Source organism: Lytechinus variegatus, chromosome 1 (assembly GCF_018143015.1).
Source record: "Lytechinus variegatus isolate NC3 chromosome 1, Lvar_3.0, whole genome shotgun sequence".
NCBI lineage: Eukaryota > Metazoa > Echinodermata > Echinoidea > Temnopleuroida > Toxopneustidae > Lytechinus > Lytechinus variegatus.
The window spans coordinates 12,196,045-12,220,886 of record NC_054740.1 but is presented as its reverse complement, the minus strand read 5'-3'; the positions used below and the strand labels follow the sequence as shown (position 1 = coordinate 12,220,886).

At 35.7% G+C, this 24,842-nt stretch overlaps 2 protein-coding genes across 2 annotated transcripts in view; one reads left to right on the top strand and one right to left on the bottom strand.

Annotated features, from left to right (window-relative positions):
* The first annotated feature begins 844 nt into the window (after positions 1–844).
* On the top strand, positions 845–11,893 carry LOC121430694 (nucleoside diphosphate-linked moiety X motif 6-like). The gene is made up of 5 exons (XM_041628086.1): positions 845–1,172; positions 6,670–6,873; positions 8,757–8,812; positions 10,543–10,642; positions 10,965–11,893. The coding sequence occupies exons 1-5, from the start codon at positions 893–895 to the stop codon at positions 11,291–11,293; spliced, it is 969 nt and encodes a 322-aa protein (XP_041484020.1). The 5' UTR covers positions 845–892; the 3' UTR covers positions 11,294–11,893.
* Positions 11,894–17,483: 5,590 nt separating this feature from the next.
* LOC121430614 (AF4/FMR2 family member 4-like) overlaps positions 17,484–24,842 on the bottom strand; it is a 65,421-nt gene continuing 58,062 nt past the window's right edge. Inside the window, exons 10-12 of the mRNA XM_041627963.1 lie at positions 24,553–24,711; positions 20,678–20,988; positions 17,484–19,273 (exon numbers count right to left, since the gene is read on the bottom strand). Of these exons, the coding sequence (XP_041483897.1) occupies positions 19,164–19,273; positions 20,678–20,988; positions 24,553–24,711 (580 nt within the window). The 3' untranslated portion in view covers positions 17,484–19,163. The remainder of the gene's footprint in view (positions 19,274–20,677; positions 20,989–24,552; positions 24,712–24,842) is intronic.

The following is a 24,842-nucleotide window of genomic DNA, read 5'->3' as shown; positions in this document are numbered from 1 at the left end:
AAATCTCAGTTTCTATTATTTTCCTTTAATTTGTTCCCTTTCTTAACTGATTTTTTCCCCAGTTCTTTCGTATTACCCTTTTTTTATTCCAATGTTATTTCTTGCTTTTTTTTTCTGCAAGTTCGTTTTCTATGACTTTTTTTCTGCTACAGTATCTTACAACAGAAAAAAGTACAGTGAATTTGAGGTATGCTAGTAGGGGCTAGTAGGCCTTCACAATGTTAGTTACGGGATTCAAAGAGGAAAAAAAAACAACATTGGAACTTAAAATGTGCGGATGAAAAGTGAAAAAAATGGGCGACGTAACTATGCATTTTTATCATTAATATTATCATACATGTATACATGTATCTTTCGATTTCTAAAGTTATATATTCGTGCTAGTTTAGTGTGAAGACCCCCGTGGAGGCCGGTCTGCGTCTGCAGATCAATTCGCTATTGAAATATTATGTTAATGTAGTCCTATCTCTGTTATGTACATAAATCTTTATGCCCAGAGCTTTTTGAATCATCCATTTATATGTGACAAGAACACAGCTGATAGGCACTTCTAATTTCCGAAAAATTGACTCCTTCCATTACCAATCATAGCAATCATAAATGTCTTTGCACTTTATGTACACTGAATACCTGACACAAAGGTCTGAATCCTAGCCTACAACATTTGAGATAGAGTTGCTGGCTTAGCCTTAGGGGGACATTTTTTTTTTAAATTTATTCATCTAATTCATTAAAAAAGAAACAAATTAGAATAAAATCATATTATTTTTAGGAAAAACATCACCTAACGTGATTTTAAAATGTTGTTTAAAATCTAAATCTAACAGATGTAGGGATCGAGACTGTTTTTATTTTTATTTCAGCCTCGCCTGCCATAAATCCGGAAGTGAAAATGCCTGCAAAATCAACCCTTTCGCTCGCGCGAAGTTTAATTCCTCTGTTTTTTTCTAGGACATCGCAACCACCGTGTCTTGCAAGTCTTCTACGGAACTCAAATTACCTAGAAATTCATTCAAGAAGAAGGTTTTGTTCTGTTACTGCTGGAAACGCCAAGAAATATTTGGAAGGAACGAGGGACCGGTTCAATTGCGTAACGATTGATGTTGCGCAACATTGCAATCAAGTCGTCTGCTACAACGTCAACGACGCATTGTTCAGCGATGTTCTCCATGGTATGGCAGTGTATCCTATTACCGGAAACCTTTATTTCAGTGCTTTAAAAATGACAACTAGAGACAATACAATCAAGAAAAATTTGCACTTGCTATTCCAAATATGAAAATTATGGCATTATGATTATTGGGAACCACCGTCATGACCGTTCACTTCAGTCTGAAATTCATACAGCAGTGCGCAGCGCTTAATTCACATGCACGTAGCCTCGCTTTGTATACAAATCGTGCGAGTATACAAATCGACGAGTGGTTCCCGAAACCACGATTTGGCCAAAATTATGAATATGATAAAATTATTTTTATTTACCAACGGTTTTCTTTGCATCGCACGGTCTCATAGCTCATATACCCCTCCACGAAAAACAGTTATTTTCGTGCATGACAAATTACATCATGATTCCGGACGGGTAAAGATATTCTTCATTATAATGATGTAAGAAAGAATTTGTGTGATTTTTTTCTTCATATATTTACATCATGCATAAATTCTAAGTTTTTTTTGTTTTTTCATATCGAATCTAAGGCAAGCAGCTAGATATTGGTAATAAAGTCGTGTTTGATAACTTTATTTTATTCTTGTTGCTGCATGTTCCATGGCACTTTCCAATATTATGCTTGTGAACTCTTATCATGACGCTCTTTAAGTTCTATCGATGCGCTGCCGATCATCGACGGCTCTAGTCGACGATCCATGCTAAGAGGGTTACCATCATGCCGAAAGATATCCAGCTGTCTAAAACCAGAAAGAGCGGACGAGATTGAAATTCGGCAAATCAGGCCCATATTTCCGTCAGAAAATATATCAATTGTTAATACCAAACTATGTTACATGTATATGATATTTTAAGCATTTTCTGTCATTTTAGAGATAAATAAGGTTACAGTTGGATTTTTCGCCTTGTATTTGCAATCTTGTTCTATGTATTGCTCTGTGAAATTGAATTGCGGAAGTCTTACGATACGAAATTGTTTTTTAATGCACTAATATGCGCGTCCGGAATCATAATAGTGTCTGGTAATACAATACGTGACTATACTAAATCTAACTTGTTATTTCTTAACTTATTTAGAGCACTATGAATTCTAAATTTAGCTGTCGCAAGAGGAACTCGCTCCAATACTGCATCGTTTTATTAAAAAAGTGTCAAGTAATTTTTACATGTGAAATTCAAGAATCAACCCAGCACCTGTCCTGGTTTGGGTTCATTAAGCTGTTAGTATTAAAGGTTAGTGACTTTAAGAACGACTGGTGACCCTTTCTTGTGAATGTGGTAAATGATATATAACATTATGGTGGTTATTTAGAGCATAGTCAAAGGATCACCAGTCGTTTTTAAAGAGAAGAGGAGGAAGACGAGTGAATAAAATAAGATGAGGGGAAGACTTGGAAAGTAAAAAGAATCTTTCATGTCAATACGGTATATAAAATTTGCGCTCGCTCCTTCACACTCGCGCCTTCACACTCGCATTGCCTGTTAGGTGATTTTCATATCTTGTTCAATATGGACTTTAAATATCACGTTTGGAAGTTGTGATACAAAACATATTTCATCTCGGAAATCGAACTTTCATTTTTTGTGTGATTTACAAATTGATTTTTAAAAAGTGCTTTGTAAAAATGTCAGTTTTATGGTCTGAATATTACCATTTTCTGCTTGCGCTACTGGCTCGCTAATTTTGATTTATCATGTTCCTATTATTTTTGTGTATTCCATAAAGTTTTCAAAATATCCCTTTTCAGGTCTGATTGTCAAAAGGTATCAGCTAGCGCTGCAAGCTTGCATTTTGATTGGCGAGTATGTCTCAATATTGATTATACAAGAAACTAAAAATCCCCTTTTCATGACAGTGTATTAAAAATTAAGGCTCGCAATTTGCACTTGCATTAATGGTAAAAAATATATTAAGTGATGCATCCTATTTATAATTATAAAAGTGCTTGAAATGTCCAGTTTTAAGGCCATAAATATCAGATTTCGTGCCCTCATTAGGTATTAATGAATATCCTAAGATAATAATTTAATAATTAGTTTGTATCTTAAATACAAACTGATACAACCTTGTATCGTGGAGCGGTGTAGCCCAGTGGATTTGTCTTCGGACCTTGAAACAGAGGGTTGAGGGTTCGAATCCCAGCCATGGCGTAATTTCCTTCAGCAAGAAACTGATCTACACTGATCTCACCCCAGGTGAAGTAAATGGGTACCGGTAGGAAGTAATTCCTCAAGAAGCTGTGTGCGCTGTGAACGCGTAGCTTAGCTGGGTAATGTAGGAGCGCCTTGAGCACCTAACAAGGTAGATATGTGCGCAATATAAATAACCTATATTATTATTATTATTAAATTGCGCTTAGCAAGAGGAATAGGAAGATAGTCATTGTTTTCATATGGTGACATGTCCTTAGGATGGCCTGGTCCTATGTCAAAACTCAAATAATAATTAAAATATCAGCTCTTTATTAAGTGCGATCCATATCCACTTCACAATTTTCCTACAAAGTGCTTGAAAAATAGAGCTGAAATTGATCGGAATATCAAATAGTTTTATAAGCTCACACTATGAGCTCGCTTTGATTTTCATGAAAAAAAGATATATTTATGATGCCTGTATAGATTCTAGGTCTACCATAAATATGAAACGAGTGCACATGTTTATTCAGATACTTAACTTTTTCTCTATTTAAATCATCCAGTTTCAGATCACAATATCAAAATTTTTCTGCTCGCATAATTAATGTAGGAAGATCCCCTATTACTCATTCTTTTCATGATTTACAAAACATGAATATAGTGATATACCGGTAACTTCTGAAGGTTTCCATGGCGAAGAAGAATAGTGTAGTAGATTTCACGGTACACCATGTATCTTTCTTGGGCAAATGTTGGTCCTGAAAAGGACCACCCAATCTCGACGTTTCGACAAGTGTGTTTTTGTCGTCCTCAGAAGAATGAGCAAAGTTTGTAAAAGCAGGCCTTATATACTCTGTCGAAGTGCCGTCTGCACGGTACTCGCAGGGTACTTGTGTCTGATTGGCTAGAAAAGTCACATGACATCCACATATGCGGACGTGGGTGACAACACACAAAGTTGGGCGCGCAAAACCAGCGAATAGAGTGTCCTGTTTTTTAGGTCTAAATCTTGATTTTTTTCCGCTCGCGCTTCGCACTCGCATCAGTTGTATAGCTATCCTGTACATGATTACAAAATTTGATTGAAATATTCCATTCTTTATGTAGAAATGTCAACATTTTTTAGCTCGCTCTTCGCGCTCACATTATTTGATTGTTGAAATACGTCACCTGGCTATGTGCAAGCAGTCCTTAATAGGTACCTTTTTTATCAGTTCAAAATGTATATAAAAATTTTCTGCTAGCACTTTGCGCTCACATTATTAATGTTAGGAAGTTCCCCAATTACTCATCCTTTTCATGATTTACAAAACATGAATAGAATGTCTCGTTCAGTAGGTCTAAATCTCAAAATTTTCTGCTCGTGCTTCGCACTTGCATCAATTGTTTAAATATACCTATTCTGTTTAAGTTACAAAAAGTGCTTAAAATTTCCATTCTTTAGTAAAATATATGGATTATGATATTATATTAAGGTTGATTTATAACTTAAGAATAAAGCTAAGAAGTGACTAATTGGACTTTACCTCCACAGAAACCTAAAATCATCTTCGAGCAGCTGATCGGGGAAAATATCGCTGAAAACAAAATTCTGGGCCCCTCCCTACTGGCGAAGGCTGGATCCGCCCCCTGAAATTTATATAAAATTACAAGGGTGTAAAAACTCTCCCCAAAGCCACAGGTAGGGGGGGACAAGGGGCTGAAAAATTTGACAAGCAAAAAAAAGGGTTATCGTCCCAAATCTAAGGTCATTTCAACCAAAATAAATTTGACAAGAATAAAAAAAAGATATCACCCAGAAATAAAGTCATCTCATCTAAAATACATGTTTTCTTTCGATTTTGAATGATGTATTACTTTCCATCATAAAAGACCAAAAATTGTAGGGGGACATTTGATATTGTGTCCGCCCTACTATTTTGAGTAGGGGGACGCGTCCCCCTATAGGATTTCCGCCCATGTAGAATTAGTCTGGACTCGGGTACCGTAACTCTCCTCAGTAAAATGCACATTGTTAGGGGCAACGTTTAACATAAATAATGCCTTAAAATCACGTTTACACTGGCAGATGGAACTGTCAACTTTGAAATGCAATATGACGACTCCATTTTAAAGGGCCTTCCAAAGCAGATGTTTGACATCATGATTATCGAAATCAAATTTTTCTGTGCAAAATGTTGGACCTGCACTGTGTGTCTCATGTGTATTTTTAGGAAGGAGGAAAAGTAGTGGTTATGCCAGCATCTTCTTGAGGAAAGTATGCAGTTCATTGGCTAATCTCTCTTTTAAACAAAACAATAGAATAGTCAATACTTGCATGAATACCGGTACTAGCATTTGCAAAAAAAAGCTAGATTTTTATAATCATTTTATCAAAACATTCTGAACAAGCGCTTTTTTACAAGGTTGATGGCCCGGGTTGATGGTACCATCAGCCGGCGAGAAGTGGTTTTTTAGACCCCATTTACATGTAGTTATCCCTTAGCCTGCAACATGAAACACCCCCCAGGTTATGTCTTTCTTGGATGGTGAAGTTAAAGATTGATCACAGATGTTCATGTAAATAATCACATCTGATAAATGTCTGTAAAACTCAATCACACACACACATACACCGATTTAGTCAAATTTGTCATGACTGTCTCATGTCGTCATGAACGGGTGGGTGTTTCATAAAGCTGTTCGTAAGATACAAATCACTTTACGCGCGACTGGTGATCCTTTCTTATGCTATGTGATATCTTAATGTAATTAAAGTTATGACCTAAGAAGATGTTCCAGTCGTGCGTGAAGTCGTTTGTAACTTCACGAACAGCTTTATGAAACACCCACCAGGTCCTCATTTTTATATCCAATGTGTTCTCTGGACCAGTCCACTCAATCAACAAACACCTCGCCAGGAGGGGTTGGCACAGTAAAAATAATTTAATACGAGTGTACATTTACTCTCTATGGTGCCTGACACTTGTTTTCATCAATTGCATGTTGCTTGTAAATGGGATCTAGAAAACCATTTCCTGCTGGCTGATAGTACTTTCAACCGTTTAAAAAAGCGATAATTCAGATTATTTTGATGAAATGAGTGGACTGGTCCAGAACATATTGGATATAACAATGCGGACCTGTTTCGTGATGACATGACACAATCAAACTTGACTGCATGTAAATCAGTGTGTGTGTGTAATTGAGTTCTACAGACGTGTACTAGTATCAGTCAGATGTTTCTTGGGTTTTCTGCTCATCAAAACTTCTGGTGAGCAGCAATCCACACCCACCTCTCTCTGGCTAGCCAATGAAATCCTGAGCAGCTAATTTTTGTAAATTATATTTATACACTGTATATTTCTTCATCCTTATTCTTTCAGACTCCATCATCAGTTGGCGAGAAGAGGGTCTTAATGCCGTCTGGCTTCACATTCCTATTGCACAAAGTCACCTGACTGCCTTAGCAGCTAAACAAGGATTCAACTTCCATCATGCAGAAGACAACAAAGCAGTACTATCACTATGGTTACAGGACGGCCCGTCTCGTCTGCCAGCATTTGCCAGTCATACAGTCGGAGTGTCCGGTAATGAAATCGTTTGAAAAATTACTCTGAGACAAAATGATTCATTCTTTTATGTTAGCCTCATGTTAATGGTGTTATGCCGAGAGGTCTGTGGCTGATTGAATGAAAGCATCATTGCAAGGACCCTCTTATGTCGCGCCAAATAATTATGTTGTGCTGTATGAGCTGTCGTTTTCACCGAATACATGTACTTGCATTTGCACGATTTTTTGTTCATCCATTGATCGAAAAGTGAATGAAACAAATATAATAAAATCTTATGTTAACATATGAAATTGATTCAAAAGTGAGCTAAATAATTTCAATAGTTGAATTTACAAAGGCACTTTTTATGGTTCATCTAAAAAAAATTTGGCGACACAAAAGATGGTAATTTCATGCAATAGCCCCTTGGATCTCTTCCTTTAAAGGTCAAGTCCACCTCAGAAAAATGTTGATTTGAATCAATAGAGAAAAATCAGACAAGCACAATGCTGAAAATTTCAAAGTTTTGCTTATTTTTAACAAAATAGTCATATGAATGAGCCAGTTACATCCAAATGAGAGAGTCAATGATGTCACTCACTATTTCTTTTGTTTTTTATTGTTGAATTATACAATATTTCAATTTTTACAAATTTGACGATTAGGACCTCCTTGCCTGAAGCACAAAGTGTTAAAATAATGGAATTCCACGTGTTCAGGGAGGAATGAAACTTCATGGCACATGCCAATGACGAGAAATAAGAATATTTCATGTAACAAAATACAAAAGAAATAGTGAGTGAGTGAGTGATGTCATCAGTTCCTCATTTGCATACCGACCGAGATGTGCATATAACTGTTTTGTGAAATGAAGCGAAACTTTAAAATGCCATAACTTTCTTATTTTACATCCGATTTTGATGAAATTTTCAGTGTTATGCTTGTTGAATTTTTCTCTTTTAATTCAAATCAAGTTTTTGTTGGGCTGGTCTTGTCCTTTAATGAATGAACTCTGCCTAAAGATGCATTCCTACATGGAAAGAACCACCATGACTATCGCTGACACCGGTCTCAAATCTAGAGAATCATTAAACGGTTAATGGTAATGGCATCCTGTGGGACCCAATGGAGGGACAATTTAACTCGTCAGATGGTCAGTCACCACCCCCCTTCTCTCTCTCTCTCCCTTTCCCGGAGGTTTAATCTGTAATCTCTCATCTATCTCTCGTTCTACATGTATTTCATCGCTGTATATAAACTCATGCTAGAGCGCCACCAATGTTGTGTAACCTTCTTCTCTCACTCCTTGTTTCTTTGTGTTTTTGCTGCAGCCTGCTTATTAAATTTCTCCTCACAATTATTCATTTCTATAGTGACCTGTCAAACTGTGATGTAGTGTGAAAAGCTGTAACCATTAAACATCTTTTATTGGTTATTTCCGATTCGTCTAATGCCAATTTGTCCAATAGCCAACTCGTCTACTATCATTTGGTCTACCATCAGTTTGTCCACTCATCACATGGTCTACTTTCATTTAGTCTAATGCTATTCCATCTAATAACCAGTTGGTCCAATGGCCATTTAGTCCATTTGGTCTAATTGGACTAAGTGCTAAATTGTGCAAAATGAATGAAAATGAAATGGATAATAGACCAATTGGTAGACGAAATGGTCATAGACGAAATGGTGATTAGACGTAGTGATAATTTGACCAAACAACTAATGGACCGAATGGTTGTTAAGACCAAATGTTGATGGACGGAATAGCATAAGACTAAATGAAAGAGGTGAGTGGACAAGTTGTAAGTAGAGGAATTGGCAATGTACCCTTTTATTACCGGGTATGCTTTTTAGAGAGAATCTCCAAGTTCATGTTGTATTGAAAATGTTTAACAATGTTCTGTTTTGTCTTTTATCAGGTTTCGTCCTAAATGAAGAGAAAAGAGAAGTACTCATGATACAAGATAAACACAGGGTAAGTATCAATGTCTCTTATTTAGTTTATTGACCTGGAACTAAGGATTTTCAGTAGCAAGGGGTAGGCTGCACCTTCCCACTGAGGCAAAGGAGTTCCGAAACTGGCAAGCGAAACAAAATTTGTTCCCCTTCTACTTTCCAAAGCTGATTTTCCAAACTTAATAGATCCACCTCTCCAAGATGTGCACCCTCCATACCACTTCTGTTCCACCTCCCCATGCTCAAACCAGCCTATGCCCTTGGATAGCAGGTGATATTGCCAATGTACCCAATTCAAATCTTTCGGGCCACCAAATAAAGAAATAAGGTGCATCTCAGAATAAGCAAAACCAAGAATTATTGATGATTATCAATATCAATTATTATTATTATTTTGTCACAGATATGATTGACAATCCACCTATCACTGTAAACCTTTAGAGTATCTGCTTTCATTTATGAGTGATCAAAAACATTTAAAGATATTATACCAAAGAGTAACTTGAGCGAATTTCAAATTGAAAATCACGTCTGAAAAGTTCTGCTCTTTAATTTGATAACCCAATCAAAGAATATCACGAGGGACTACAAAAAGTATTTTTTCTTTGAAATAATAATTGCATTTCTATAATTTTTAATTAATCAAATGCTTACTCATGAAGAATAAATAAAGAAGCTTATTTTTGTCAACTACCAAATAATTTCTTTGTGTCATGCCTTTATATTTTTTTCAATCATTCATGCATGATTTAGTAATCCCCTAAGTTCTGAAATTAAAAAAATAAAAGACACCTTATACATTTCTTTTAATTTCTAGAAAAATTCTTGAAAAGTGCCTTGAGCACTCTACACTCTATTATTATTAAGTTATGTGGGATGAAATTAGAGACTGTGGTAAAGCTAGTTAATGTAAATTATATTTGTTATGATATAGCATCAATAATTTTTTTTCTGGGATGCCCTGTATAGTCAGGGAACATTGGGATAAGAGGATGTAATCTCATCTGTATTTTCCTTTCATATTTATCATTGATTCTGGCCTTTGTTTTTGTAATGGGATATTGAATGATTTTAAAATATGAGTTGTATTTAGTGCAAAAGAAAACTTGCCTCTTATGAATGGTTGACATACTACGCTAAGACTTGGATAACACTATCTTTGGTAAAGAGCGCCAGCTATTGTTGGGGAGCTAGGGTATTATATATATGTTCTAATGCCAAGTATGCATCAGTGTAGAGAATATTTTAAACATAAGGCCCAAATTCACAGACACAAAGATGGTTTTGAAAACTGTAGATTGACCCATGGTTTATGCAGATTTCCTGTATAAATTACTCTTAATTTACCATGTATATTGAAAAAAATATTGAAAAATGTCCAATGTTTTGTCACAGTGCACTAAGTGATGCTTGTTTCCATGATTGTGTTTGCTATTTTCTTCATGGGTCCATTGGTTTGAACAGTGGACTCATTCATAATTCAAAACAGTGGACTCATGAATAAAATAAAGCATTTGACCATGGCTACAGGCGTCAATGTGGCGCACTGTGACAAAAGTGCGCAATTAGTATTGGACACTTTTTAGTATACGCGGTTAATACAACTTTCCAATCAGATTGATGCAAAAATGTTCTCATTTTTGTTTATTTTAATGGTATGCTTGTTTTAATTTATTTGATTCAGGATGCATTATCCTTTCAATGGAAATCCATCTTTGTAAATGGTACTTTTTCTTTTTCATTTCAAAGCTTGCACGTTGGAAGTTTCCGGGAGGTTTCTCATGTCCAGGAGAAGATATTCCCGAGACTGCTATGAGAGAAGTCCTGGAGGAAACTGGTATCCAAACAGGTATTTTGAAGACATGTACATTTGGACAATCTTTTTTTATTGGGGGGTGGGGGGTGTTGATGATCAGCTTGCAACATTTGGGAGTTATAGGCCCAAATTAACAAAGGTGGTTTTGAAAACCATCGGATGATCCCATGGTTTATGCAGATTTATTGTATGAATCATGCCTAATTTACCGCATCGATCAAAAGAATGTCCAATGCCATTGCACGCTTTTGTCGCAGTGTGCCAAATTAATGCTTGTTGCCATGGGTTGAGTGCGCTATTTTTATTCATTAGACCACTGGCTAAGGCTTTTCTTTTCCCTCATGTCTCTTTATAGAATTTCAGGGAGTCTTGGCCTTTCGTCAGCAACACAACGTTCCCAGTGCGTTCGGTCGTTCGGACATCTACGTCGTCACTCGCCTCAAACCCGTGACCTTTGACATTAATATATGTACCACGGAGCTGACAAATGCAGCCTGGACTCCAGTAGAGGAACTTACAGCTGAAAATGAACACACACATTTGACTGTTCGCATGGCCCAGTTGATAGAGCATGGGTATCATGTAGGATTTGACAAAGTTGATATAAGTATGCATGAATTGCCTTCGGTTTATAAGAACATGACATACAAGTTGTTTCATAGACCCATGTCAAGTTGTAGTTAATTGCAGCCCTGGTACTTATCATGATTTTAGGCTCCCACAATGCCCTGCATGGATGCTTAATTTTTTTTCAACACAGGTTTTGGCTTGTCATACTCCTTTTTTTTTAGTCCCAAACTATGCCTAGCCCTGGACTAAGCCCATTCCCAGTCTATCTGAATTTTATTTATTTTTATTCATTTTTATTTCTGTTTCAAACCTCTAAATTAATGTTGCTTTCACATCAAGGTACAGTAGCTGTATACAGTCGCAGCAACCGATAAACATTTCATCGTACTCAGCGACCGTTCGTTTTGGTAAAAAACAGTCCGAGAGGTACTTTAGCGAGCAATCGTGACCGATGCTAGCTTGATGTGAAAGCACATTGTTTTCAGCAACTGATCGAAATGCCCTATTTATCCTCTGTGATGTTAATGTGCATAGCGTAAAATATGCGCATATCATGATGTGCACAAACTTACAGCAACCGATGGCTCTGGGCCTGACCAGATTTTGACGGAGATGTGAAAGCACGTCCGATTGGTCGCTGGGTACGGTGGCTGTTGTGAAAGCACTATAAGTCTTGTATTAGCTGCCAAATATGTCCATCTGAATCAGTTGGAATGTAGTGGCATTAATTTCCTTTTGGGGGGGAGGGGGCAGATCAGATTTAGCTATGAAAGATTATCAGTTTTATATTTCAAAGCAATCTTTGGTTTAGTGTAATAAACCTTTGTTTTGTTGTATTTCTTTTTCTATAGAAAAATATGATATTAATGAGTATGCATAGTTGTACGTGTAAATGTATACACAGTCCATCAAACAACACAAACTAAGTCAAGGAAAATAAGTGAGTGATGGTTTCATTCAATAAATACAATTTGACATCCATCTATGATTATATGATCTGAAAACATAATTTGGGACATTGGATTAATCGTTGGGGAAAATTTTATAAACCTTTGCAGTTTAATTATAATCAATGATCTGCATGTATAAGCCCTTGCTTTTCAGATAAATCAGTTTTATTGTGAAAATTTGTCATTATTTTGAAATAACATTTTTGCAATAGTTACGGCTCAGGGGGTGTTCATGTTTATATAGTGTTATTTATATAGTGTTTTCCAGAACAAAATATTACTATAATTAAATCTATTTGAGACCAAATATTTCTCAATATGAATACATGAATTAAGAAGAGAATGTACATGACATGTTTTTTGGCAATACCTTTTTCTAGGACCCACTGTATAACATGACATCAGAGAGTAGAATATTAAAGGGGAAGTTCACCTTGACGAAAACTTTGTTGTAAAAATAGTAAAAAAATTGGTGAAGGTTTGAGGAAAATCTGTTAAAGAGTAAGAAAGTTATTAGAGTTCAAAGTATTGGATTTGTGACGTTATAAACGAGCAGCTGCCCCATGTGTTATGTAACATGAAATGCATGAATTTCAAAGTTTGTATGGTTCCTGACTTCATTTTGTTTTCTATTCACGATCGGGTTTGATATACAAAAGGTACAGTGAAAACCATTTTCAATTTTCTGAGAAAATGACATTTCATTGATTTTTCACCATTCACTATGTAGGAATGCTGCTCGCATATGACGTCACAAATCAAATAATTGAAATTCTAATAACTTTTTAATTATTTGATGAATTTTTCTCAAACCTTTGGCAATATTTTTTATTATTTTTTATTATTTTTTTCTGCTATTTTTACAACAATAAACTTTTTGTCAGGGTGAACCTCCCTTTAAGGTGTATTTTTGAGAGATGCATATGTGAAAATGTATAAAACTGATTATAAAATACATTCAAAATGAATGCCATGAATGGTTGTTATTTATTGAATGAGAGAGATGTGAATGAGGGTGATTTTGTGTACTGTTAATGATATGCAAGAATATTATTAGTAATGAAATTAGAACACAATAAAACCATACATTAAGTCCATTTTGATTTGTCATAAGGTGAAAGTATATTTGTTAACACGGGTGTTGACATTCACAAATAAACGTGCAAGAGAAATTTACAGTAGGTGTTTTAAATATTTGTATCAGCTTAATATAAATACAAATTTAGAAACGGAATGTAAGCTGTACAAAGAACAGAATGAAATATTTATAAAAAAAAATCCTATACACTAAGCCTTGTCTTTACTTTGAACGAATCCATAGTGGTGAGGGACTTTTGCCTAAAAAGGCAGTGTTGATTTTCTGTACCGTAATTATAATGCTGCTCATTTAGTGAATATTGTCAATTTACAAGTATCCCCCCCCCATTTCTTTGGCACTTAATTATGTTACATTCAGTACTTTGCCCCCCCCCCCCCATTCCATTTGAAAGGTTCAAAACCATCTCTCTTAAGAGGTATTTTTGACATATTTGGTGGGGAAGACAAAAAAAAATCACAAAAACATCTTTGCAGCTTCAAGCATAGGCAGAACTTATGAGGAAAGTTTATAGAAATGAAAACTAGTAGTAGCACTCTTCAATAAAATCTTTCCTATGCTATGACCTTTACATATTTTAAAACAGTTGCAAACATGTATATAAAGACAGAAATCTCTATTATTTTCTTCTAAGTAAATATACCACACTCTTCTGTATCTCTATATGCTATTGTATATAAATCTATTTTTTTTTTTTTTTTTTGCTGGCTGGCTGATAACCTAAATCATATTAAAAAGGCACCACATTTTTTTTTCTTCTGTTTTTCTCAAAATAGCAAATTTCACATAATCTCTTTCTACATCAGAATAAATCCTGATATATCAGAGTATACATTTCGATATTGGCACTTTATAGGCAGGCAAATTGCATGAGCACTTGGCAAAAAATAATCTTGTACTCAAAAGTGCAAGTTGGTTTTGATTTTGTTTTCCTCAATTCATACCATTAAAAATCCATGGGGAGAAATTATTAAATCACTAAAATTAGCACATTCATCAAAAAATGTGGGCAAGCAAGGAATGTGGACTAAAAATTTTGAGATCACTATGTAACTTGTAAGGCACCTAAAAAAACCGAGTCATCTGAAACAACTGTGTTTAAAATTTTATGGCATAAGTACTGGGCTATATATGTACTGATATATGAAGATGTGCTAATAAATCTGAATGGGTGAATGATGTTTTAAACCCTGCTTTGCATTTTTAGTCTTCGCACAAAAACAATTTGATTCTGTACTTCGTATTAGACCAATTGCCATGAATATTTATCATATATATGACTTTGACTACAAACTCTTAGATTTCAGATAGGATAAAAGGGGAATAATATGAATATGACAGCGAGGTACACTTTAACCCTGTACTGTATACATCAACCAGCCAGCATCTAAAAAGAATCCCCCCCAAAAAATAAAGGTGAAATTGAAAATGCAACATCTGAAATACTTTCTCTATAAAAAAATCTGTATAGCTTAAAAAGAAAGGAAAGAATGGTACAGAACTGATCACAATTTCAAAAACGACGAACATTAAATGACCCATGTACAGCAATAAATACACTAGTTACACAAATATAGCACATTTTGGAAGCAATAGCCTGTCTGTCACACGACTACTGGCCCTCCGACCCTCTCTAACAAAATGTGGAATAAATATGTACAATTTTGAGAGAGCGGTGGCACATAAGATATTCATTCATTCATTATTCAATTAATAGCAACAGTAAAATTGTACAAGCTTTTTTTTGTTATATCTCTACATTTACAATGCGTACTCTGTTCTTTCTTTTATGTGACAAAAACCTGTTCTACACACTTGATGTACAACATTCACAAATATAAATATACAATGGCATGACTATGTCACGCTTTCAACGTTTGTGAGTTGAGACTCAAGATTCTTTTGCAGCAAGTTTTTATTTTAATCAAGAGATAATCTCACTTCTTTGAGTTGACTTGATTATCTTGGCAGATTCAATGAACACATTATCTGTAGATTCGCCACACACATCAGTGAATTGGTGTGATATGAGGTCTTTGTCTTGTCTGTGATAGTTGAGCTTCAAATGTTTCTTTAAGTAACTGATCTCAACCATGTCACTTGTGACAAAATTTAAGCAGCTGGTCCAACAAATTAATTATCAATATTAAATACATATTAGTTGTAACTTACAAAGGTTATGTAATTTGACCTTGATAATAGAGACATTTTGTGTCTAGCACTCATTGTTTATCCGCTCATGCTTATTTTAACCCTGAAAGGACTGGGCTATTTTAGAGTGGGGGGGGGGCATTATGGCCTACTCTTGATCTTGGCAGTCGTCGGCACAACTGCGCCAAAATTTTTAACTACAAATCTATATTGAATAATTCAAATAATTATATTGAACTTGAAATGAATTATCCAAATGTATGCATATTCAACAGTCAATTTCACCTGAAATTTTAATCTATGCAGATGGTACTAGTACTTGGGGAAAGTAAAAATTTGGCTTATGAGTATATTCATTCTTAGAATTTCTTATATTTGTTTGTATGTGTTTGCATTCAATTAAAACAATTCCAGACCATTTATTAACAAATGTTAACCATAAATTAAGCAGACCGATTAAAATGAAGAATAAGCCTTATAAGAATTCCATTGACTATGTATACAAATCACAAAAATTAGCCCTTTTTGGCACGACATTGTCTCACAAAAAGTCATGTGGCATCGTGATGCTATACTTGTATATTGTAAATTTGGTCTTAAAAGTTGTGCGAGACTTTAAAGAAAAGGTTATTCAATTATGCAGCTCTATCTCTGCATGCTTTGGAATGATGTGACAGAGTAATCGTGCAAAATATGGAGGGGGCACGATCCCCCCCCCCCCCCCCATCCCACCTATTTGTCCTTTCAGAGTTAAATAAATGTGTTTTTTTTCTGGTACAAAATAAACAATTACAACCAAAGCTATGCAAAATAATGAAAATCTTTTTGCCATGCTTACAGACCGTCTATTGTCGTATCTCAAGGGGAATTTGACATCTACAGATGCTAGAAAGATGTGGTAATTTTCGTTTTTACTTTATGTGATAACATTATCTCACCATTCCTGGTTACAGTAACATCAAGCTTGAGGACTGATCCTGGGGGCTGAGTTTATGATTAATCATACACAATAATCAATGGAATCAATCGTAGAAATCAGTGCCCACGATCAATCACTGCTGTTTATGTTACAGGGCCCAGGACTGATATTTGTTGACTTCAAGGTGAAGCAGAATTGGCACAGCCCTGGGTCCCCGTCTTACGAAGAGTCACGACTGATCCAATCAATCTCAACTCTAAGGAAATCCATCCACACCGTATTTTTTTTCTTCAGGAAATTTGCACAATGTCCTTTGTAAACAAAGAGAAGCACACTGAGTTCTCGAAGCAATGATGAATGTATGAATATACATCATATCTAGAATATATTTTGAACAAATTTGCATTTTAGATGTTGACGTTGCTGGTCGTCCATAGTTTACGGTTGATCGGATCAACTGCAACTCTTTGTAAGATGGGGCCCCTGATATAACGGTTTGTTACAGAGAGCCTGCTGCCACCAAAATCTATCCTTTTGTGCATGAAAACTTACAACAGACTGACTCCAAAGGATATTTCTAATACCCATGCTGCCAGATTGATTATAGAGCCTGCATAAATGTCTTACACCAAGTGGTAAAGATGGTGTAAGTGTAAATAAAATAAATAGCTAGAACTTTGGATAAGACTTGATGAGGCACATATTCATCACATGCTCTTGTCCAAAATATTTCGGGCAATGTGTACATTACAATTTGAAAGTTAGAGTTGATATAATCTCAGAAGTATATTTTTGACCAGATTGGGACCTTGAACTAATAATAAAATCATTATTGTTACAACAGTGGTCTTTTTTTTATTCGCTTGATCAAAAATACACTCCTTCGCATAGTTCTTTGAAGCAAACTTGGTTTTCTTCAAAACGATAGGAAATATAAAAATAAAATTTAGGGAACTTCAACTGTTCCTATGGATTGATGTCAATAAGTTTGAAATGCAAAATTACAGAATTCAAATTTACAAATAGAAAATATCAAATGCAATTGAATGATTACTTAATTGCTCTTTTACTAACAAAATAGATTTTACTAGAGAGAAAAACTATAATAAAAAAATTATATGATTGGTGTTGGGCAGGTGTGTAAAATAATCGACCTTATGCGTACATCTGACCCCCCATTTTGCTCAATTCCCATCATGAACTGCTCAATACATGATAATTGAGTGCATTACAACTCTTAAGATTAAATAGAAAACAAATAATTATTAAAAAAGATATCTCTTGAAGGTCCACTTACCAGGGGCTACACTTACATATTCTACAGAATTGCTTGTGATCAGATATGAATTCTTTATTTCACTGAGAACTCAATCCAATCCTTCAATCCATCTTATAAAACAAATCTAATAAATTTTAATATTTCTTCTTATTAAAAAAAAAATAGTTGCGATATTTGATTTCTTCCGCTGTACATTTTCAAGACTTCTCTTCTCTTCAATTTTCTTACACTATTAGATAGATCATAACAAGGTTTACCTATAATATAATTCAAAAACATGATTTGAGTGAGATCAAGTATAACCCTATGATTAGCTATTAGTCTTCCATATTTGGGTCTTCCAACAAAAAATGATTCCATGGTTTCAAAGAAATCTCGCTTTGGCATTTTACATGATCAAGTTGGGTATAAAACAAATTTTCTCCAACTTGATGCAAGAGTTTATTTTCTTCCAGTTGAATACCCTCTAAAAGATAATCAAAGTTTCAAATCATTAATTTAGCTTCATTACTCTTCATGGATTTTTTTAAACCTATAATTTCTGCAATCATAATTAACCCTTTGCTTCAATATCTATGGGAATAATATATCAAATACATGAGTCAAAATTAAATTCCCACCCTCCTAGCCTGGAATGTAAGGAGTTAATTACCAGTTTGGAGAAAAAAAGGTATGACAATGACTAGAGCTGCAAGCTCTTGTTATACCATCAGAGAGCCTGATCATTGGAAATCAATAAAAAATGTTAGGGCAACAAAACCTCTATAAATAAATAAAAAGTTCATTGTTCAGGAAAATAAGAAAATCATGGTTGCCATTTTGCTATATCAAACGAGGGAGTCGTATCGTTGATTTCACAAAGTGACTTCATTTTTTTTTTTTTGAGATGAAGAGATAGGGTTTGTCCAAAATATCACTTGATAATGTCTATCCATTAAAACATACAAAATCTTTTTTCCAGAATATCCTGTCCATGGTCTTTTGTGATCATGGAAGGTCGTTAAGTGAAGCAAAATAGCGGATTTACCACCATCAAGGCCCTGTTTACACAAAGCTCACCTCTTGATCATAGGGAAAATTTTTCATTTGATTTTATATGCAAACAAGCATCCAAATAAACTATATGATCAATCAACAGACTTGGTGTTACAGGCCCCTGTTATACGAGGTCTTGTTGCCTCAGTGCATCGGGAGGTATTCATGAACATAAGCTCTATCAGGTTTCAATTAGCACCGAGTTGACTCTGCTCAGCTGCAGAAGGAATACTTGGTGCTTAGCTCCGGTAGCATCCTTGCTGGTCGCCAACTGAATCATCTCTTTAGAAATTGCATACAGCGGTGGCAGGTCCTTCTAGTCAATAGCACTCTAACTCATTTTATTTGGTAGCGCAATGTCCATTCTATGGCACGTTTAAAAGTCCTCTTCGCTTTAGCACTGAAGTACGGTGTTACCGTGTCCGGCATGTTAATAGTCCTCTAGGCTTTAGCACTGAAGTACGGTGTCACTGTGTCCATTAAAATACACCAGCTCAGTAGCACGGTTAGGATAGCACTCTTGTTTTTTTTTAACACCGGTGTTGTACACCGTTTCACAAGCGTCTGAGATTAGAGAGCCCTCTACGGACATAGTGAACCAGATCCTGAGTACTGCTGTGAAGTGTTAGCTCCCCGCACTCTCGTGCTAACTCACGGAAAAAGTCTGTCAAGAGAGAACAATAAAATCTCAGTGAAAAAAATAATCAGAGTACAGGGAACTTTGCACAGTCAATTTATTTGGACCACAAAAAATGGTTTGATGTATGAGAAACCAAAAGTAGAAGAGGTATTTTAAACATAGTTTTGAATAATCAGGGGGGTGTTTCACAAAGATTAAAGTATGACGTAGAGTTACACTTAACCCTATCTAGGCCGGGGGGGGGGCCTCGGAGGCCCCCCCTCAACGAATCGCGCAATATTTTCGCCGTGCGAAATTTTTTGACCGCGCCGCTCGCTGAGTTTTTACTTTCAAGTCTTGCGCAACTTTTGAGACCAATTTTGCATGACCCGGGTACGTGGTTCCGAAATTACGCAACATTATGTAAGTGCATGTCAGACCGAAAATTGCTCAAAAACGTGATTTCATGTACAAAGTCAATGCAAATTGTGTTTTCAACCAAACTTCATAAATGTATGATTATTTTTAGTTTTGCTAGTCTAAATTTATTCATGTTATGATTTTTATGATCACAGAAGAGTCCCCAACAAATTTCACTGAAAAAACAATGAAAAACAAAAGGTAAAAAAAACAAAGAAATACATAAGAAATTGCAAAAAACAATATAATACATAAGAAAATTATTTGATATCACAATTTTTTTCATGTATTCTTGCTAAGGACACCACAAAGAGTTTCTATACCAAAAATTAGTACATTTGGAGCTTTATTTAGGGAGTTAGAGGAAAAAGTATGATTTCGCATACTAATTACGCATAAATTAGCATAATCATTTAATAGCGATTCGCATGAAATAAATTACTATACAATCTTGTAGATTATGTCCCAGACAACCCGCGTGCCAATTTTCGGCGCGATCGCGCGGTCGACGGCCGAGATCTTAGGGGGGGGGGCCTGGGAGGCCCCCCCCCCCCCCCATAGGAACTCCCAAAATACCCCGGCCTAGATAGGGTTAAATGCTGACACGTACATGACATGTATTACGCAATCTAATTGATTAATACGCAGTAGTGCGCGTCCTCTTGGCATGATATGACCAATGCGGTCATGTTTTATATACCACGGCAACAAGACATTTCAGTGTGACTCTAAGTCATACTTAATTACCCTGGTCTAAAAATTAGCTTTGACTTTGGCAGATATTTGACTTCGTAATTTAATGCGCGACTTACAAGAGCTATATGAAAGAGAAGCAGAGTCGCATCTTCCTGTAGGAATCCTGCAAGCAACTTTTCGTTCCAAACCATCACATTTCATCAAAGCAATGAGGAATGCAGAACAGCTGCAATGAAAAGAAGCTCAGCGCCCTAATAGTGGGATTTTGGCTATAAAAACAGCACTGATGTTTGACCACTTATTAAACTTGAGCTTAAAGGGGGTGTATCTTACCTTTATTTTCTTCAGAGAGGATATCAGCCTGTTCCCAATATTGTATGCTGTAGAGACTGTAGTTGGAATAGGTGAGGAACTTGGACATGATGCGGACGATATGCTGCGGCATGGCTACCGTCGACGACTGCGGGTTCAACCCATTGCACAGTTTAGCCCCGGGGCCGGAGGGAGGGGCTGGGCCGCCACCCGACGTCTGAGAAGGGACAAGGTCACTGGAGGCACTTCCCTGCGAACCCATGCTGCAGGCCGAGCCAACGCTACCCGCTGGGGAGGGGGTAGGAGAGACGGGGGACGGGGTGCCTGTGTACCTGCAAGGGTGGTAAAAGATTATAAAATAATAAATAAATGAATAATATAGGATTTGTATGGCGCACATATCCCCCTTGCTAGGTGCTCAAGGTACTCCTATATTACCCCAGCTTAGCTAGTCTACCGATTCTGGTGCGCACAGCTTTTTGAGCAATTACTTCCTGCCTGTACCCATTTATCTCACCTAGGTTGAGTGCTGCACAATGTGGGTAAATTTCTTGCTGAAGGGAAACACACCATGGCTTGGAATCGAAAGTACATCCTTCAGATTGAAAGACAAGAGTCTTAACTACTAGACCATGGCGCCTCCACCTATTATTATTACTTTTTCTCCAGACAACCCTTATATAGGTTAGTATATTGAAATTTAAATATTTTCATTATCAAATAAGTACATTAATGCATTATATTCCAGTAAATGTATGTCCGTATATGTTACAATCTGGACAAGACGGCAATTATTTAAGAATATTGTGAGCTAAGTTTCAAAGCTTGTTTCAAAGACAATGCTGCTCAATGTTGCTATTGAATTAATGATCACAGTCATCTGTGCTGTTTGGTGCATAGAATTTGTTAACTTGAAACAGTAGTGATGTATATTTATTCTTCTTAACTCCATGGACATCCAACAGACAATCCTACATGACTTCCTACAATTAAAATATGTAAAATGTACCTAATACGCATAACAAATGTGCCAACATTTAAAGCACTCTCTCTGTATTATCACCTAGACCATACATGTTTGAAGCTTTTCATTGTAAAAGCTGGTCAACAAAATTGTTATCTATGAAAAAGATTTGGAAAATGCTTCTTAGAAACAAGCTCACGATCAAATAATCAGAGAATTTGGAAAGATTTTAGCAGATCAACCAGACGCATCCAAATGTCTTGATCTCATGTGAATGAATTCTAGTAAAGCCAAGACTCAATCATAGGTTGAGCTGTGACCTGGATTCCTGCTTGTTTACAAACTGAATGTAAATTTCACTCTCTGTGAAAAAATTCTGTGTTTATTTCAAGAGTACTTTTCAACTTTAACTTGACAGGTGAAATTTGAAATGTACATCTGAAAGTAGATTCCAATTTCATTACATAGTGCGATTGAATTTCTTAACATCAGCACATTTCAACTGTGAAAATGACCTTCAAAATATTGAAAGGCATGATTCTTGAAGAGGTTATGCAAACAAAGAATTTATACCACATTTCCAAAGGCCTGCAACTTTTGGTCTATCTGCAAGGGGAAAGTGATTCAAATTTTTCTACACATATTTTTTTTACTTCTTTTAAACTTAAAGGATCATCAAACAAAATCAATGTCAGACTAATGTCCAGTACATTGTATCCCGAAACCAAAAATGTTTTCATTTGAATGATTTGAAGATTGAATAAATGCAATATTAAGAATCTAAGGAATATAACAAAATATGACAAGTTTAGAAAGTGTTAGAAAACACATATATTTAGCATTTTGTAGACAATTAGGAACCCAGGGCTCTCCAGTCCATCTCCACTTAGAAAAAGCAATTAGAGTCATGAAATTTTGCCTATGTATTTTGCGCGATATGAAAACATTCGCTTGAAAGAAATGATCTGGTAAATGCAAGGAAGCCCGTAAAGCAATCAAAATTGAGATATATTCCTTTGAATTCCGTCTAGAAACCTTTAAGCAGCACCCCGACATAACCTTTAGAAGGTACCCTGATACCATGTCTCTATTCCTCCTACATCATGGTCACAACACAACGGGAAATAAGAAAATCAAATTTCCTTACCAGCCTAAGTGATGCAACATACGCAGCTAGTCTACAAAACACACAGACTCTGTTTTTGATTCCATAATGGTGTAGAGATTAAAACTTACATTATTAAAAGACTCCCACACACTACTTCTCAATTTTCTCTTTTTGTCAGCGACTCTATTCCAATTTCCCCTTTGCATTTCATGCTTTTAAATGGTTTAAGCCAAGTTGAAGAAGGATATTAATAAGTTATGGGTCTGATGGAGGAGACTAAATGTTAATCTGAATAATGCGTGTGAAATGAGATTTATGATATGGAGTTCATGATTTCCCCCACACTCCCACTCAACCCCTAGGTATCTACATACTATAATTAAAAAAAAAATTACTCTGCCTCCCCCCTGCATTAAATAAGGTCTTTTCCCTCTTAAAAATCATCCCACTCAACAAGCTATAGTTCCAATTATATCTACCCCCACAGTTCAACATATTCATTTCTATTGATTTTGCCTATTAAATAATCCCACCAGTTAGAGATATTGCTATATTAATTTTCTGACAAAATAAATGTCACTTCCCCCCCCAAATAACCTCAATAATACTAAAACAATACACTTGCATTTCATATGGATATCAAATGCCAAGACCACCACCAAGCAAGTGCAATTGAATTATTCTGAATTTCATATAATGAAATACGTGTGAGTAAAAAAACGTGTGACATTGGCTTTCTCATTTGTATACGTCCCATGATGTCCTTTAATAATCTCTCTTCCATGAGCAACACTTTACATTGTCATAACACTCCTATTTTACCTCAATTTTTTTATTTTTTTGGTAACATTTGTGTGATTATTAAAGGTCAAGTCCACCTCAGAAAAATGTTGATTTGAATCAATATAGAAAAATCAGACAAGCACAATGCTGAAAATTTCATCAAAATCGGATGTAAAACAAGAAAGTTATGACATTTCAAAGTTTCGCTATTTTCCACAAAATAGTTATATGAACGAGCCAGTTACATCCAAATGAGAGAGTCGATGATGTCACTCACTTACTATTTCTTTTGTTTTTTATTGTTTGAATTATACAATATTTCAATTTGTACGAATTTGACGATTAGGACCTCCTTGCCTGAAGCACAAAATGTTAAAATAATGGAATTCCACATGTTCAGGGAGGAATAAAACTTCATTTCACATGACAATGACGAGAAAATAATAATATTTCATATTTCATATAATAAAATACAAAAGAAATAGTGAGTGAGTGATGTCATCAACTCTCTCATTTGGATGTAACTGGCTCGTTCATATAACTATTTTGTTGAAAATAAGCGAAACTTTAAAATGCCATAACTTTCTTATTTTACATCCGATTTTGATGAAATTTTCAGTGTTATGCTTGTTGAATTTTTCTCTTTTTATTCAATCAAGTTTTTGTTGGGGTGAACTTGTCCTTCAATTATTCATTCAAATTCAAACAAACCTTTTCTGGGGGTAAACTTGTCCTTTGATGTTTTTCTACCATGTATGTCATACAACAACTTCAACTAATGACACTGAAATTACAACTCTCATTCAGATTTATCATATATTGTGATTGTTCCTCTAATGAATTGAATTGAAATAAAATTCAACAGCTTTGAGAAAGACCATCCAGGGGAGCTTTTCACAAAGCATCAAGTCTGTGATTTTCACTTTCAATTTTGTTCTCATCCAATCAGAAGCATTTTGGTAGCTTATAAGGACCACCAGTGAAAATCACAAATAAACTGCTCAATGGAATACTCCCCAGAACCTCTAGCTTGGTGCCTACCTAGACGACGTGTTCCAAGAAGGAGGATTCTGTTGTAACGGAGGTTGAGGTTTTGACGATGTACCCTTGAGGTGCTCGGTTAGTGCCCTCGACAGGTTCATGGCTGACTGCCTCTTCAGTTTGAACATTTGCATGTTGAGCAACGCTTGGCAACGGTAGCTGCAAAGAGAAGAAAATTGACGTCATACAATGTTAACTTAACTTTTCTTATCTTACTTCTTGAAGCAGGATTTTCACTGGAATGTAATTTCATGCTCAGCGCCTTTTTAGCTTGAGCAATTGTATGTTGA